Genomic DNA, 18,185 nt, shown 5'->3' with positions numbered 1-18,185 from the left:
GTAATATCAAGTATTGGCAACTGTGAAAGGAACTAGGTATTCATAGACTCTTTTTCTTCATCTTAAAGCACTCCTTTTAGCATATTTTGCAGTGCTGGTTTGGTGGAGGTGTAGTCTTTTAGCCTTTTTTTGGTCTGGAAAACTCCTTATTTCGTCCTCCATTTTAATTGAGAGCCTTGCTGGGTAGAGCAGTCTTGGTTGCAGGCCTTTGCTTTTCATTACTTGGAATATTTCTTGCCACTCCCTTCTGGCTTGCAGTGTTTCTGTTGAGAAGTCAGCTGCTAGCCGTATTGGGGCTCCCTTTATATGTTACTACCTCTTTTTCCCTTGCTTCCTTTAGGATTCTCTGTTTGTCTTTGATATTTGCCATTTTGATGATGATGTGTCTTGGAGTGGGCCTCATTGGGTTCCTCTTGAATGGGACCCTCTGTGCTTCCTGGACTTGCGTGAATTTTTCTCTCCTCCAATTAGGAAAGTTTTCCATCATTGTTTTTTCAAACAGGTTCTCTAGCCCTTCCTCCTCCTCTTCTTTTTCTGGTATCCCTATTATATGGATATTATTATGTTTCAGGTTGTTCTGCATTTCCCTAAATGTCTCTTCATTCTTTTTGAGTCTTTTTTCATTTTGTTGCTCTTTCTGGGAGCTTTTTTCTACTTTGTCCTCCAGCTCGCTGATTCGATCCTCGGCTTCATCTAGCCTGCTTTGAATTCCTTCTACTGTGTTCAATTCAGAAATTGTATTCTTCATTTCCTCTTGTCTCTTATTGATAGTTTCTATGTCCTTTCTCATGCTGGTATAGTTTGCAGTAAGTTCCTTGTAGTTTCCCTGCAGTTTTTGTAATTCTCTCTGAGCTCACTGAGCTCATTGAACTTCCTTAGAACCGCAGTTTTGAACTCAATATCTGATAGTTTACATGCTTCTATTTCATTTAGTTCTCTTTCTGGGGATTCCTCCTTTCCCTTCGATTGGGGGGGGGGTATTTGTCTTTGCATTATTTGTGAGACTCTTCTTTTTTGCTTCTGCTTCTTAAGTTGATCTGTCTTGATTTCCTGATTTTGTGGTGTGAACTTCTATGGTAAAAGACTGATGTTTTTACTTTCTGCATCTGCCTCTGATGATGTCAGATGTTGTCCCTGCCTGACCTTAGGCAGTCGGTTCAAGACTTCCAGGAATCTACTATTTGTAGTGTCTCCTTCAGCTGTTAATCTAGTCACCCTGCACTCAGCCGGCCGCTTTAGCTCAGGGTGGGGCGGAGTCTCTCCTGGGGGTGGGGTTATTGGGTCCTCTCACCCCGTTGCCCTATGGGGGAGGAGTCTGCACTGGGATCCCGCCAGCTACTCTCTCCGTTCTCCCCCCAAGCCTCCATCCCCAGTCTCTCCTCAAGTGTTGCCAGGCGTCTCTGAGCCTCCTTTAGCAAGGGATCTACTATCTGTGGTTGCCACTCTGTACTTAGCAGGCGGCTTAGACAGCACAGGACAGGGTGGAATCCCACCTGGGGGCGAGGGTATTGGGTCCTCTGACGCTGCTGCCGCTCAGGGGGAGTGGTCTCTGCCTGAGCAAGATGGCTGCTGCTGCATGGGGCAAGAGTCAGCGCAGAGATCCGGCCGGCTCCTCTCTCAGTTCTCCCCCTAAAACCTCCTTCCCAGTCTCTCCTCAGGTGTCTCCAGCCCACTCTGCCCCCACCTTTGCCAGAGTCCAGGGTAAGTGGCTGCAAATAAAAATTTATGTGTTTGCCCTTTAAACAGCTCTGCATCTCCAGCCACCTGTCTCTGGCAGAGAGCAACCCTGACATTTTTTGCAGCTGGCTGTTTTCTGTGTACTTTTTGGGCTCTGGTGCTGTAAGCTGGAGATTCCCCACTTTTGGTTCAGACCCCGCTCTTCTCAAGGGGATCCAACTGGTTGTTTCAATATCCTTCTGGTGCTGCTGCCCGTGGGCACCTGGCCCGCCTTCTTGAGTCTCTACCACACTCCTTACCAGTTAGGTTGCACTAAAGCTGATTCTTATGTTTCCAAGTTACAAGGCTCCTCTCTCACTATTGTTGTTTGTTCCAGGTGATTTCTCCACAATTTAGTTGTAATTTCAGGTTGGTCCTGGGAGGAGGTCAGTGTGACTTCTACTCACCCCTCTGCCATCTTGTTTCTCTCCCCATTTATAAACTTAAAAAAACAAGATGAATTGGTTGGTCTTTCTAGTCTGGTTCAACCTGAACACCACCACCCCTGTGTGTGGGGAGGGAGGGGACATGTGCAGGGCTGTCTCCCGCTGAACCCTCATGTCCTCTGTGAATGGGGTACAAATGTGGACGCAGTCTCCCATGTGCCGCGGGCAGAATACACCCCCACAATGAACAGTGTCATGGCTTCTTGACAGCAAAGGGCCAAAATATAAACTTGGTTTTTCACTGACTGGATATTTGATATTAAGCAAAAAAATAAAAATAAAAATTGTGTAATCATGGAATTGTAGTTATGATTTTAAAAAGAAGAGTTGGTATCTTTTAGAGATACATTCATATGCAGGATTTGGGTGGGGCCGGGGGTGAGTGGAGGTAGACATGGAGCAAGATTAGCCATATGTTGATAATTATTAAAGTTTGGTGATGGGTATATCAAGTTCATTAAACTATTCTACATTCAGTATATTTTAAAATTTCTACAATTATTTTTAATTAAATGAGAACTCGTTTCTTTCAACTAAACATCCAGAGATGCTCTCCTGACATAAGACACAGGGTGAGAGACTTGTAAGACCCCTTAGGAGGGATGACATCAGCACCGTCTCTGGACACATGCTCATCTGGTTAATCTGCCACCTAACCTTGGCACGGGAAAAGGGTAGCCACTTTGCACTACCTTCAATATTGACCAAATTCAATAATATAAAAAATACACAAAAACATAATAAAAATAAGGTCGCATAAAAACTGAGCAAGATCCATGCTAGCCACGGTAACAAAACTTTTAACATTCATACCTTGAGCCAGAAACACCCCAAGTAGACACCCACCCACCATGAAATAGTAGCTCCCGTGAGGAGGGTGGGGAGTGGTGAGCAAGAGGCATGAGCTTGATCCGTTCTAATGTTTTTTAAAGGAATATGTTTGTGAATTTCTGGTTTAGTAAAACATTTTAAACTGTTGAAGACTGAAAGGAAATGCACCCAGAAATTGTTTCCTGAAACAACTGTGAAACGATGGTGATTTTAAAATTTCTTCCTTCAAATTTTCTGTATATTATAAATTTTCTCTGAGGGTATAATTATGGAAGAACCAACACATTTTAAAATATATTTTTAAATGAATAGAAAGTAATTACCTCCTAAGTTCTAAAGGCTTTATTAAGGAACACATGGCTGAAGAGGTTATTAACTGCATCTAGTTAATAAATAGGAGTAACCCAGCCATGTCATTACACAGTAATGTAATTCAAAACTATGAGTAAAAAATATGTTAAATGAGTAAAAAAGGCTTGTGTAACTGCTCTTTTAAAAGGAACTCACACACAATATAAATAGTGATGTACGCAAAAAAAGGAAAGTTATTTGGGGGATTATGGATGATTTGAAATATTTCTTTTAACCTTATATTTAAACAAGAAAAGATTTTAAAATATCTTACGCAGATGCCTTGATGATTTCAAATCACTTTATACTGGGTTCACATTGGCCTCCCAACTCACACGCACATCTTACTGGTATTCAGGGCATCTCGGCTCTTACGCCGAAGATACCAGCTGCCCCTCGGACAGCTGGACGCATAAGGCACTTGCGTGCCAACTGAAGACAGAATTCTTATAATTTTCAAATAAACAAACAGCATTTCTTATTAATTCTATTGAAGAGTCCAGTGAAAGAAAACTCAAACCCAGCCAGGGAAAGATGAGCACGAACCTTGTGGAAAGGCAGCCTTGATTTCAATTTTTCCCAAGGTTCCCCATTGAAAAGGTGCCTCACCAGGACGACACTGCCATTTTGGATTCCTACGGTCACCCAAGCACCCCACAGCAGTGGCACACAAGCAGGGACCTGACTAGAAATTGGGACCCGAATTCTAATCTAGGCTCAGAAGGGCCACACCTTAATCCCCGGGGTCGTCTTCTCACACACACAGCCACGTGGACGTCATCTCTGAGCCCCTTCCTTGCTTCTCACACCCTGATCTAAGCCTTTAAACTTGACACTGGAATGGAGAGCAAATCAAAGGTGTCTTCAAAAGCGGCCGCTCGCTCCCTGGAACATTCCACAGTGCCAGCCTGCAGCAGCTGAGAATGCGGCCAATCTTACCAAGCCAGCTTACTGCGGAAGAGCCCACTCCAGTGGTGGCTGAAAACAGACCATCTTTCAAAGCGGCTGGCTTTCTAGATACTTACTTATGTCTTCTTTACTGCCTGAGACTAGTCCTTCGGTAAGTTCCTCACCTTCTAGATATGGTTCCTAGGAGAGGCATTCAAGTTTACATAAACGACCGTAAATCTGGTAGCTGCTTACTAAGGATGTTTATTAGGGAATACGGTGGCATCCCCAACAAAGGATGGCTACTGTACTCGTTTGCCAGGGCTGCAGTAATGAAGGCTCGCAGACCTGGTGGCTTAAAGGGCATTTATTTTCCTCGTCTGGAGGCCCGCCGAAGTCCCAGATCGAGGTGTCCGTCACGGCTGGTTTCCTCTGGAGGCCCGTGCCTTCACGTGGTCTTCTGTGTCCTAATCTCTTTTGAAAAGACACCCGTCACAGCGGCCTGGGGCCCACTCTGGCGGTCTCATTGTAACTTAATCACCCCTTTAAAGACCTTGTCTCCAAAGAACAGTCACATCCTGAGGCGCTGGGGGTAGGACTTGCACGTACTTCTTTTAACCTTACATTTAAAACAAGAAATTTTAAAATATCTTACACAGATGCCTTGACAATTTCAAATCACTTTACTGGGTTCACATTAGCCTCCCAACTCACACGTGTCTTACTGGTATTCAGGGCATCTCGGCTCTTACGCCGAAGCCACCAGCTGCCCCTCGGACAGCTGGACGCATTAAGCACTTGCATGCCAATGTGTGAATTTTGGGGGACATAATTCAGTTCATAACCACTATAGAGTTCCTAATTTTTCTCTTTCACATTATTTTGACATGTCCTTATATCAGGTTTAACTAGATATTATAGGAAGACATTTAAAACCCAAAAGATAGGCCTGTTGCATGCGCACGTAAAACCTACCTGATGTGCAAAGAGAATCTGCAGTCTGGGCACTACACGTGTTGTGGTTGGATCCGCTGAAAAACTTTCAGAGAAGTTTGCCCTAGCAGCAGCTTCAGGTGGAAAAAGGGAAATTCAGAACAAAAGATCCATTCCCTCACTTGACAATCAGCTCCTGGCTGTCTGTACACTCTTACTGACACACTAAATGATGGCTTAAGTCTTCACTCAGCCAGATCGGAACCGTGTGTCCTCACACAATTGTCTCAAGGCGTGGTCCCAGGCCGCCAGTATCTGAGATGCTTTGGATGTCTGTCAGGAACACAGGTCTCCACATCCTACCCGACTCAGAGACTCAAAAAAGAGATTAGGACACAGGGAGGCTTGGGACTGGGAGCCTTGGGACTGGGAGCCTCTCCGGCCACTCCCGTCTATGGGTGTCCCCCCGAGAGCTGTGTGCTGCCATCCACCCATGACAAAAGTCACACCTGTCCAAGTTGCAAAACTGAACACACATTTATTTTTCACACAGTGCAATCCAGTATAGACAGACAAGTACTCTGCATTACACTAATGATCAAGGTTCCCTTGTTCCCATTTGATATGTCATTAAAAACCTAACACATCCTTTGGCCAAACATCACATGAAAGATTCCTACAGAAATTAATCTGATGGTTTCCCCAAACAGCAGATTCCCTCTTCATCGGTCAAATCAGCACCTGCTGAGAGGAAACCCCAGCACAAGCCCGACGGTGATATTCCTTAAGGACGCCCACACTCGGTGTTCAAGCACAGAGCTTAACTGAACAGCAGGAGCCTAACGCATCAGCCACCAGTGCTCGAAGGGGAAGCAGCACAGCTGGGGAAATGACAGTCCTCCTGGAAACCCAGGCCCACAGCTTGATGAGCAAGGGGCCATGACACTGGCGAGGCAGCGACGCTGGCCAAGGGCCCGCTCACGCGCAGGAGCACACAGGCTGCGCCCCCTCGGAGTGTCTTCCCCGAGGCCCATGCCACTGGCTTCATGTTAACTTGGTCCTCTGGTCTCACGATGGCTATTTGGGAGACTTCTGGTTGTAATCATTACAGTTCCAAGCGCTGATGCTGGCGGATCCCAAGGGTAGCGTGCCCTATCCAAAACGCAGATGTTCTCATGGTATTAAGGCCATTCTGTAGGTTGCATATATAAATGTACATATACGTTTTCTCCTGAGGGAGACAAAGCTTCCTTCCTCTTTAGCAGGAGAACACTGCCCTGGCAACGCTGCCCTGGCTAGCTCTTTTTCCTGTGTTCCCTCATGTGCGCAGCAATTGAACCCGCTATTTCTGCATTCTTCTTGTTCTGGCCAAAATAATCTAGAAATCCACCATCTGGTCCAATCAAGTACATTATGATGGTATGATCCACCTGCAGAGAAGGGGGGGGCGGGATAATAGAAAGATTACCAAAATAAGCTGCTTATTTTGCTGAAAAAATGCTACAGGATCAGAGAACTTCACATTAATGCTTAAATAATCTTTGTGGCATTTATTATTTATGGAATGGGCCTAAGCCTATTACAGTAAATTCACAGCAACAAATGATCTATAATATTTTGTGTTCTAGAAACCCTCACTGACCATTACTTGAAACAGCAGGTAGATTGTGGCTTTCTTTTGGTTCAATCCTTAACATACCTACCCACCCAATGAGAAAAGAAGCCAATTCTAAGCAATGGTTACTGCCGATCTTCGCACAACGGTGCAGGCTTGTGGAACAGGAATGCTCGCTGGGGCGGAGCTGACACCCGTGAGTAAGACATTTCACCCGGCCCCTTGCCCATATTGTAAAGATATATCACATGGAGTTAGGCATGCTGGGGAGAAGTCACTTTTCTTCAATACGTTCTTGGGTGTGGTCCTTTGTTTTAGGAAGAACTGGTGGTCATTCATTACTCCCTAAATTCTGCTTCCCAAGTTTGGTAAGAAACCAGAAAAACCAACTACTAAATATATAATTCATGAACTGTTGCACAGTATTTAGTTCTTATATTAGCAATTTCAAGGGAAACATGAAAACAAGTTGTTTTTCTCTGAACTATCCTACCCGAAGTGAATCACCGGGAAACTCCTGAGGAGCCCCAAATGCTACACCTCCAAAGAACCACCTGAAATCCACTGTCCATTTTCGAGGCAAAGTTCTTGAAACAGTCCTAGCTCTACCTTAGGTTTAGATTAGTCGTCAGTCTTTTTTAGTTATATGCTTAGATAAAATCCAACTTTAAATGAGCAGAGGACTTGGAACTCAGGCTCCTTGGAATTCACCGCAGGCTTGCCTGCTGCCTGGCGAGACTGAAAGCCAGGAATGTGATCACGCATGCCACACTGGAGACACCCCCAAACAGAGCCAAACGCACATTAGATGCCTGTGAGGTCACTGCTCTTTTATACACACGCGTCCATGAAGACACAGCAAATGGAATGAGCCACTTGCCTGCTGCCATAAGGAAAGAATGTCCGCCCGGGCACAGCAGCTGGTGGGCTCCCGCCCCGGAACTGCTGCTGCCGGAGCGGGGCAGGGGGTCCCTCCACACGTTCGCAACACACAGGTCGGAGGTCGGTCCCCAGTTCACTTCCAAACCCTGTCCTGTAGCTTGCACCTCTGTCTCCCCATTTCTTCCTTTTCTCTCTTCTCTCCCTCCTTTGAAAACAGAATTTCAGTGTACTGGGCTAATTTTATGACAGTTCTTAATATAAATTACTTCCTAGTACACAATAAAAATGTTCTATCCATTATGTCAAACTTGTCAATGGTCAAGCGTCAACGTCCATCGGGGCGCGGGCAGAGCAAACTGCCAGCTGTTTCTAGCACAACGTGCTCTAAGGCTCTAGCAGATCCTCGCAGAGAAAAAAGCCAGCACGTACTGACAAACCCTTTCCTGTGCCGTCTTTACCCAGAGGGTAGGTACCGTACACCTCTACGAACAATAAAATAGGCTCGCGGAGGTAAGTTCAGGAATTGGAGAACACCAGACCTCAGAACCTAGATCTGTCCGATTTCAAAGCTTGCAGTCTTGCAATGTCGCCCCGATGCCACTGTCTCTACTGGTGGCAGCGACTCAGTTTCCCCTAATGTGCGTTTATACACACATATCTTTCAAGTTTTTAGAAGGTCATATATGCTCATAAAGAAGGACAAAAGAATACACAGTGACCTCGCGTGGTGGAAGTCCCCCTCCCCTGCCAGCCGCGTCCCCTGTTCTCCCCTTCGGGGCAGCTGGCTGCCGGCGCCTTCTGCACGCTCCTGGGGACGTTCTCTGCGTTTATTAGTGTGAGTTTATAGCCACGGGTTTCTTTTACCACCTACCACCTATTTCTTTTCCCACAAGTAACAATAAACTATACTTTTTTCCTCACTTAATGATATGGACATTGTTGTACATCAGTACATACAGAGTAACCTTTTAAAAAATGGTTGTTTGGTTTTCAGTGTTTTTTATGAACAATGTTGTAGGCTGTGTCTGTAGGATAAATTCCAAAACGTAAGGTCCCTAGCCTTGCGCGCGTTCCACTTGGAGCGTCGATGGGCTGGCGAACCGCCCCCGGGGAGGGCGACCCCACCAGCAACACACACCAGCCCCTTGTTCCAACCACGTGGCTCTCGCCCCAAATCCATTTGACAAAATAGCTCAAACTGCTGACTTTGCTGCTCTACCAGGTGAAAATGGTATCACATTACTTAATTCATATTTCTTTTGAGTGAAACTAAACATCTTTTTCTTTAGGTTTGAAAGCCACTTATAGCCTTTGTCAAAAATAGTTTTTAATATGTACAAAATAACGTAGTATCACATATATAAAATGCAATGATGCGCACACGCAGCTTTCAGTGGAACCCTAAATGCTCGGCGCGCCCGGTTCGCATACACTGCCAGTGCGAGGGTTCCAGCGCGTTCAAGAGCCAGAAGCCTGCCTTTGGCCGTGGTGCTTGCAGATTAAGAAAGCCTCATTCCATTACGTCTCAAACTTCAGGGTATTCCCTCACTCCTTGCAGGTCCGTAAATCTTAACAGAAGTTTCCTACACCATCTCGTGGATGAAAATCTGTGACCTCAAGGGACAGAAGTCATACTAATGAGAAACCCAGAAGCTGGAGAGTGTCTCCCCCTATTGGATGCTTTGGCAAATGTAGAGCAATGAACTCCACGTTGGTTCTTATCGAATGTCAACTTCTTACAGTAGGGGACCAGTATTTCTCTAAAAGGGGTCTAGGATGGTTTCAAGAGGGTCCAAGTAGTCTCTATAAGAAGTAAACACTTGCTTTTCAATATTTAAGATTAAAAAATTAATACCCACAATCTGGATTATGTACACAGGACAAATCCCAGTGCTCAAACTCAAAAGCAGTTAACGCAGCTCTCTCACAGGAGTGAGGCAGTGGGGAAGCCTTTCCCACGGCGCCCTCTCTCGGCCCCTGCTCCCCTCGGCTCCTCTCCCCTTCTCCTCGGGCTGGGCTGCACGGGCAGCACGAGGAACCCGCCGCAGGGTTTCTCTTTCCTTAAACTTAGGGCTTAAAAAATGCGAATTTTTGTCTTTTTTCCCCATGAATCCAAGTTTCCCTAAATCTAGGAGGGAAATGGCACCGCTGATTTTATACTGCCCTATACTCTTACGTGTTACTAGAAAAAAGGAAAACAGGCAATTAAATTATGGGAACAGTGAATACATATTAAATGAGCATCCTTAAAAAAAAAAAACTGAACTTCTACTCTACTTTCGGACACCTGTCACTGCTAGGGCAGTTGCAACGGCGTCAGGTTCTCTGTCCTCCCTGAAGACAGCCGTCACTCGACGCCCTGTGGAGCAGGCAGCGGGCCTGCGGGCCGGGCCTGGGCAATGACTCACTATGTAGTCCTCGTCTTCGTCCTTGGGGCCCGGGCTGTAATACACGCGGTAAGCTCTGGCCACGCGGTCGATCTCTTCTTTTGTGCCAGTCAAGCCAATCAGTTTGGGAGAAAATTCTAAATAAAAAATGAGAAAGACAGTGAAAAGCGAGTGGCACACGAAAACCACCACGCCGCCATCAAAACGCAGTGTGAGTTATAAAGGGGCCCTACTGCCTTTCTTCCAGTGAGTTCCTACACATTTCCTCCTGATTTAAAAGAAAGCAAGTTTACAGAGAACAAATGAAGATTCTCCTTTGTAATATGTAAGTCACATTGGAATTCAACTAGAAATCAGTAACCAAAAATATCTGGAAAATCCCAAAGTATGTGGAGATATACACACTTCTAAATTATACATAGGTCAAAGAAGAAATCTCAAGTAAGAAATATTTTGAAAAATGAAAATGGAACTACAACTCCCCCGGATTTGTGGGACAAAGCAAAAGCAGCGCTTAAGAGGGAAGTTTACTGCACTAAATGCGTATACCAGGGAAGAAGATAGATCTGAAATCGGTAAGTTTCCACATTAGAGAACTACAAAAAGAAGAGCAAATGAAACCCAATGCAAGCAGGAAAAAAAAAAATTAGAGCAGAAATAAATGGAACTGAAAAGAGTGTATTAATAAAGATCAACGAAACCAAAAGTTGGTTCTTAGTAACCTATCCGTCAAATCCTTTCATGATTATCTAGTAAAGATGGAATATATTCTAATTATTTAAATCATATTTTTAAATTAATTTAGCTGTTTTAAATACTTAGATGTAGCTCTAAGACACACTAAAGTTTAAAAATATAATCATGAATTAAGCACTATAGTTTTTATTGTAAGAGAAAAAAGTTTCCTGCATAATTCATTTATACCAGGTCAAAGTATCTATCTCATTTTCCAGCAAATAATCTCATAGCATGCATTTGCTGTTAAGGTTTTGGAATTTATGTAAGTTAGCTGGTAAAAGTCACTTAAAACACCTGGACGCATCAGACTACTAGAGTGATAGTCCACCATTTAACAGCAGTATCATCTACTAAAGATGGAGAAAGCCAGTATCATTCCTTGGACTAATTTATTCTAAAGTGAAAAATTGTTCAGGTACTGAAGAGGCAAGATGGCTCATCCTTCTTTTCCACTCTATGAGTAAATGGAGAAGAAGGTGAAAGAAGCCTGAATCGGCCCTGAGCGGTGTGGCTCGGGGGGCTGGGCACCCTCCCGCCAACAGAAAGGTCGCGTGTTCTTTCCCAGGTCTGGGCACATGCCTGGGTTGCAGGCGCGCAAGAGGCAACCAATCTATGTTTCTCTCCCTCCCTTCCCCTTTCTCTAAAAATAAATAAATAAAATCTTAAAAAAAAGAAAAAAAAAAGCCTGATTGAGGTGCACATCCAGACCTTCTGTAAAATTGTCGAAATTGCAATAATTTTCTAAATCAACTTAAATATTTAAAAATCCCCCCCAAAATACAATTAATAATGATTACTTATAAATTACTGTACACAGGTGATGTTGATGAATATCACCATAAGGCCTTGGTATTTTAGTTAGGGTCAGCAAGTCAGATAGCTGTTCATTTGGGGACATTTATAGTTTGGTTAATATGTGATGAAAAATAATTGCCAATATAACATACATTTCAACTGAAGATTGTTCATCACCCAGTGAGTTATACCTGCTTTTTATTACTTTAGAAAACACGCTATTGCCCAAATTTCTAACAAACTGTGGACAGAAATTCTACGTTTACATACAAAAACTCTAAAAGAGAAAACAAGTTTTTGTAATCTTGGGTTACGCAAAGATTTTTTTTACATACAAAACCAAAACAATTATCTATAAAGAACAAACTTATAAACTGGACTTCAAAAAAACGCAAAACTGCTCTTCAAAAAACAAGGCTGAAAAGACACATAGAAATTATTTGCAAATCACACACCTAATAAGACTTGTATCAGAAATAGAAATAAAAAAAAAACAAAACAGTCCCATAAAAATGGGCAGAGACATTTTTCACTGAGGAGGACATTCAAATGGCAAAGAATAGCATGAAAAGATGCTTAACATTCGGGAAATGCCTGTTAAAACCACAATGAGGTACCCACCACTAAATACCCGCGAAAGTGGCTAAACTTAAAAGGACTGCTAACCATGCCCGGTGGGGCAAGGATGTGGAGGGGCCAGGAAGCCCATGATAGGAGGGAGGTAAAAATGTATAACCACTTTGGGAAAGAAGTTTGTCAGTTTCTTCAAAAGGTAAACATATACTTTACATATGATCCAGCTACTCTACCCCTAGGTAGTTTACTCAAGGGGAATAAAAGCACGTGTCCATACAAAGACTTGCATCTGAATGTTCTCAGCAGCTTATTTGTAATAGTCAAAAACTGAATACTACTCAGCAATAAAAATGAACTATTGATACATTCTACAACATGGATGAATCTCAAAATAATTACACTGAAAGAAGCCATTAAAAAAAAAGAGTATATACTCTACAATTCTGTTACATAAATTTCTAGAAAATGCCAATTAATTTGCATCAGCAGAGAACAGACCAGCGGTGGCCCGAAGGCGGGGGCGGGCGGGCACGAAGACACTGCAGGGCTGATGCGTACGGTCACTTTGCTGCTGTGGTGATGGTTCGCAGCGCACACATACGTCACATAACAAATTGTACACTTTAAATATGTACACTTTAGGTCAATTACATTTCAATAAATCTGTTTAATAATAAAATACATAGCAGGCCCTTCACAGGACACAATTTAAAAATAACTGCAAAGCTTTGGAGGACACGTTCATTAGAATGTGTCATGTAATAAAAAAAAAAATAAGACTATTAACTAGTCCTTCTGTCCAGTAGTTTAAGGAGACTTCACCATAATTAAAATTTAAATTCCTGGTCTTTAAGCACCCAGCTGAAAAAAAACTTGAATCCAGAGAAATTAAGCCACTCACTGAAGCTCAGGAGACCTAGGTCTTCATCTTTAACTCTACCATAATTTACGGCCTTTAAAAGTACCTACTAATAGGTTTTAACTTGCATATTGAGATGTTTGGATTGAAATTCTTCCATTAACAGTAATGTGTTTCTGTCATAATGAGTGTTTTAGATTTATACAATAAAACATGTGCTGAGTTCAAAATGTACTTACATCTAATTCATTTTTAATCTCCCAATGTACATGCTCCCAGAATGCATGTATGCTAGGTTTACAAAGGTGAGAATGAGGTACAGAGCCGGAATGAGAAGCAATGTGTCCTTACTCTCAATTCAAGGCTCTGTTAACTTTGTTGACACATGAAGGCCAAGTTCAGTTCATCTGCTGTGACAAAATAAAAAGAGCCCTCCCTGCACCAGGAATTAGGAAACCCGTTTTTCATTTATTTACTTACTTGCCAGTTACAACTCTGAGCCTCATCTTTTTATTGGTCTATAAAACTGGTTGTAATAACACTTGCCCTCCCTATTTCACAGGGCATTAAAAGAGTCACATAAGTTGATCTTTCAAAAACTGTAGAGCTAAACAGATACACAGTATTATTAATGAAACATACCTTTCACATAACTTGCGATGGCTTCTTTTGTGTCCCTTTCTGGGTCAATAGTGATGAAAAGTGGAGTTAAATTTGGCAGAGTTGGAATATTATCTGAAAGAAAGTTGTAAGCCATTATTCACATTCTAAGGGAAAAAAAACAAAGAAAACCGGCAATGCCAGGAGGGGGTAGTAATCCGGACAGCAAGGCGTGAAGAAACACAACGGCGCAGCTAACACCGGTGTTCCACCGTGACGGGAGCAGGTGGCGGCCTGCAGAGGGAACAGATCTGCCCGCTACCTGTGGCAGAATCGGATAAATACCCCAGCAAACACCTGCGCCAGTGCGTGGATGCAGATATCTCGATCACACCATGCGGGCGTCTTGTCTCCTAATCCAGTATTTATGTGTAGGTTATCCACCTCCCCCCGCCCACCAAACATCAAGGGCAGAGTAAACTATTCATAAGAATTGGATATCCTGGACAAGTCAGTTTAAAAAGGATGTGCCCCGTCTTCTTATTGGTCCTAATAAATGCCCCCGCCTGCACATCAAGGGCCATCCCACAGGTCTCACAGTCTAGCCCACAGTCCCCTGGGAGAAGGCAGCGGCGGTGTCAGTGACGGAAGGCCGCATTAAAGGAAGGGACACGGAGCAGAGTTAAGGGAGACCCAGACCACACCGACATTGTTAAGCAACCTAATATTGTATTTAGCATCATAACAAGCTTCTTTTGGCGGAGAACTTACAGGTCACGGAATCTAAGCAACAAATGAACCTAACACTGAGATTCTATGTTCTGACAAACCAAGTAATTATGACCCTCCACCCAACAGTAATATAAAACTGAAAAGCATAGCAACATTAAGTAAACATATGTACAAGTGATGACTTTCTTACCTATTTCATCCACGACTTGAATCATTTTTTCTAGTTCTTCTGGACAAATATCAGGGCAATGAGTGAAACCAAAATAAATCAGCACCCACTGACCCAGGTAGTCCTTGTCGGTTTTTGGCTCTCCGGTATGAGTTGTGAGGGAAAACGGTCCCCCAAGCAGAGGCTTTCCGATGCTTCGCTGCCGTTCCTTCTCCAGCTCTTAAACAGACATGAATACGCACACCACATAAAAAAATGTCGATGTAACCACAGGCACTCAAATGCCAGACAGATCATCCATACTATGCTAATGACTATGTGTAAAATGTAGAAGAAATAGTCTCAGTTTTCAAGAAGCTTAAAAATTCTTTTAAGGAAAATAAGCTTAAAACAATAAAATTAAATTAATCAAATTAAATGCTACATCATATAGTAAACACTGTAAGGAAAGTGGTAAAAATATTCCTTTTTCTACAACAATTCAGACCTGAGCCAACAGGTGTGCCATGACGGGGGTGGGACGGGGACACAGCCGAGCAGGATGTCTGAGCCCGAGCGGGCAAGGAGCGCGGGCTGGCGGAGGAGCCCGAGCCTGAGTGCGCGCACGGCAGCGCACGGGGCGGGGCAGCGGCAACGGGATCTTAGCTATATTAGAGATGAGAGGGTCACAAACAGACACGGAGTTAGACCAATGGAAAGAAAGGAAACTAGAACGAAACTTGCAGTTCCAGAAAAAAAAAACAACTGGGGGGCGAGGGGGTGGGGGTGTGTGTGTGTGTGTCCGTCTCCGCCGGCCCCTTCAAAGCTTTCTCTACTGAGAGTACATGATGGCAGACTTATCTCAATAACAATGAACTAATACCCTGAGTTCTAGGTACCATCCTCCACAAAAATGAAATGGGGTTTTTTAGAGAAATGGCTGATACCAGGTTTTACAGTCAAGTAAAAACTGAAAACCTGTTACAGATTGAAGGAGACCCTAAGAACAACCAGGTATCAGGTGTGGTTCTGGACAACTTTTGCTATAAAAGGCTTCAAGCTGCAAAACTTGAATGAGGTCTGAACATTGAACAGTAGTAACATATCAAATGTTCTTTTCCTGAGTTTGATGGCTGTACTGTGACTATGTTGGAGAAGTATACAATAAACTATTTGGAGATGATGAGGCGTCATGTCAGCAAATATTCTCAAATGATTTAGGAACACTTTGAATATTGTATCATAATACATTTTTAATAAAAAATGTTATTAATCTTAGGTGAAATTCCAAACTGAAGTCAAAAGAAGCTTGCATTTTCTGTGACTCTATGACCACCTTCCTGGGTTTTAAGTTTTGTTTCATTGTGAATCTAAAGGAACTTAACTGTTTATTACAATATGAAAGTCATAACAAAATACTGCTGGGTATACCAAAGGACCACTATGGATCTTACACTGCTAAGGTTCTAAAGCCTATGAATTCTCACTCCCAGATTTAAACATTATCATTGGTCTAAGGGCATCAAAAGAGACTCTGAAGTAATCAAAACAGACTTAAGTGATACTTCTAAAGATTTACAGAAAATGTCTAAGCCAAAACTTTTAAGTCCTAAAATAGTCACTAAAATATAAACTTCCTGTAACACTTTCTGAATACTTCGAGTGTCTATCCAAAGCGGCTTCCAGCATTCCTGCCCGCGGTCCTCCCTCTGCCCCGCCTGCAGTGTCAGCCTCTGGCCCTTCTCCTTCTGCGGACGCTCCGTGGTTTACAGCGAAGGCTGGGCCTCCCTTTGGCCCCCAGAGCCCCTGAACTTCCCCCTGGCCTGACAGAACCGCATCTAGTAAAATCTTCTGAGTCTCTTTCCCTATCACAGGTAGGTCTCAATGGCTGGGCTGCATCTTAGTCCTCTCTGTACCCTCTGGACCCCAGACTACCCACACTCAAATCTGTCCAAAAGTAAGTCATTTCATATTGCTGGACAGTGCTATCCTGGAGGAGATCATGGAACAGATAGAAGGCAACACAAAAAACAGGTGGAATCTGAATAAAGTGTGGGGCTTGTGAGTAGTATCACACCAATTTTAACTTCTTAGTGTTTGTGGTTCTATAACATGTTAACATTAAGGGAAGCTAGGTGAAAGGTATATGGGAAATCTCTATGCCATATTTACAACTCTTTGGCAAATCTAAAATTATTCCAAGGCAAAAAGACTAAAAATAACAAAAAGATGCTGGTCTGTACCTAGGAAGGATTTTACTCAGAGCTGAGCTGACCAAATGACATCTACTTACTCTCCATCTTCTTTTTCTTGAAGTACTTCATCCCTGCCAGTAACGCTCCTCCGATAGCAAATGTGACTGCTAAAGACTTCCAGGAAACAGGCTACTGGGTCAGAAATTTCAAAAATAAAAACACTAGTACCATGCAAGCATTTACTCATACTAAACTTATATTGTTGTTTTGAATATATATATACAGAGAGGCCTTGATATTGTTAAATGTGCAGAACGTTTCATGTTATTTAGGGTGAGAAAACACTGAAAGTTTCTGTGGATGCGGTTGCATCTGGGCTCCTAACACAACTGAAAAGATGTGTTTCCCTGGGAAGGTTTGCTAAGTCAATTTCTTTTCCCGTGGAAAAAAACGACTCAAAGCTCAAACACCCTGACTGTTATTACGTGTGACCGTGATTCCAATTGCTGGTTTAAAAACCAGTAAATTACCTGCTTGGGCTGATATCGTGAATAAAAATAAACCAAATAAAATCTAGGTTAAACCAACTCTGGCTTTCAAAGTAATAAAGGCAAGGTAGACGAGATCTAAAAGTGGAGCTTCTTGCAAGTTGCATCAAGTTATTTCTTTGTACTCTTTTTAAGTCCCAAAGTAAGATGTCGGCCACCTGGGCCTAACTCGTTAACCTTCTCTCCCAGCTCCGAAAACCACTTCTCTTACCTATCAACGAGAAGAAGGTAGTGGCTTTTGTCTTTTTGGGTCAGGACTAGAATCTGACAGAAACAAATAAAACAAAACAAAACAAAAAGGCATACCCGGCATGCAATTATGGTCCTTATTTTGCACAATTTCAGCGGTACACAGAACCTCTAATGGGGACCCAAATGTCAGACATTATAAAACTGCTCTGACTCCTCAATAATGGTTGATGTCAGGTAGAGACCTCTAAGAATACCTGACGCTTTGACCCAGGTAAGCCGGCTGACCGCGGACAATTTAAGGCCAGACCGAGTGACTTCTGAAGTTGCGACCAAGTGGGATGGGAAGACCACAGGGTGGTCTGACAGCCGCGATGAGGAAAGCAATTGCTCCAGGTGTGCACTCACCCCGGGCTGCGAGGGGCGCGTGGGGTCTCCGCGGCCTTTCCCTTCGGGTCCTGATGTCCCCGGGGGTGGCGGCATGGCGGTGCCCAGCAGCCGGCATCCCAGGAAGCTGCCTACGAGCCCTGAGGCCCGCCACCGGTTCTCTCGCTGCGCGCAGAGTTGCCTCACTAAGACCCTCTCGGTCCCAGCTGCTTGGCCCCAAACCCCGAAACCGCGAGGCAAGTGAAGCCAAAGCTGACCACCCGGAATCCTCAGGATCCGGCCCAATACCGGTAACAGACCCGCCATTAGCTTAGGGGACCACGCCTTTGCCCCGCCCCTAGACTTCCGGCGCCCTTTCGCGTCCTCCGG

General features: G+C 43.6%; 1 protein-coding gene across 1 annotated transcript; it reads right to left on the bottom strand.

Moving 5' to 3' along the window:
- Positions 1–5,702: 5,702 nt before the first annotated feature.
- Positions 5,703–18,132, bottom strand: LOC129068805 (protein SCO1 homolog, mitochondrial). Its single transcript, XM_054571239.1, has 6 exons — positions 17,838–18,132; positions 16,791–16,881; positions 14,540–14,737; positions 13,660–13,752; positions 10,071–10,186; positions 5,703–6,595 (listed from the first exon to the last, which is right to left on the bottom strand). The coding sequence occupies exons 1-6, from the start codon at positions 18,120–18,122 to the stop codon at positions 6,461–6,463; spliced, it is 918 nt and encodes a 305-aa protein (XP_054427214.1). The 5' UTR covers positions 18,123–18,132; the 3' UTR covers positions 5,703–6,460.
- Positions 18,133–18,185: the final 53 nt, after the last annotated feature.

This window comes from Pteronotus mesoamericanus, unplaced genomic scaffold (assembly GCF_021234165.1).
Source record: "Pteronotus mesoamericanus isolate MK-2021 breed Mesoamerican mustached bat unplaced genomic scaffold, CSHL_Meso_final contig_22, whole genome shotgun sequence".
Taxonomy (NCBI): domain Eukaryota; kingdom Metazoa; phylum Chordata; class Mammalia; order Chiroptera; family Mormoopidae; genus Pteronotus; species Pteronotus mesoamericanus.
This window is presented reverse-complemented; position numbering and strand designations above follow the sequence as displayed.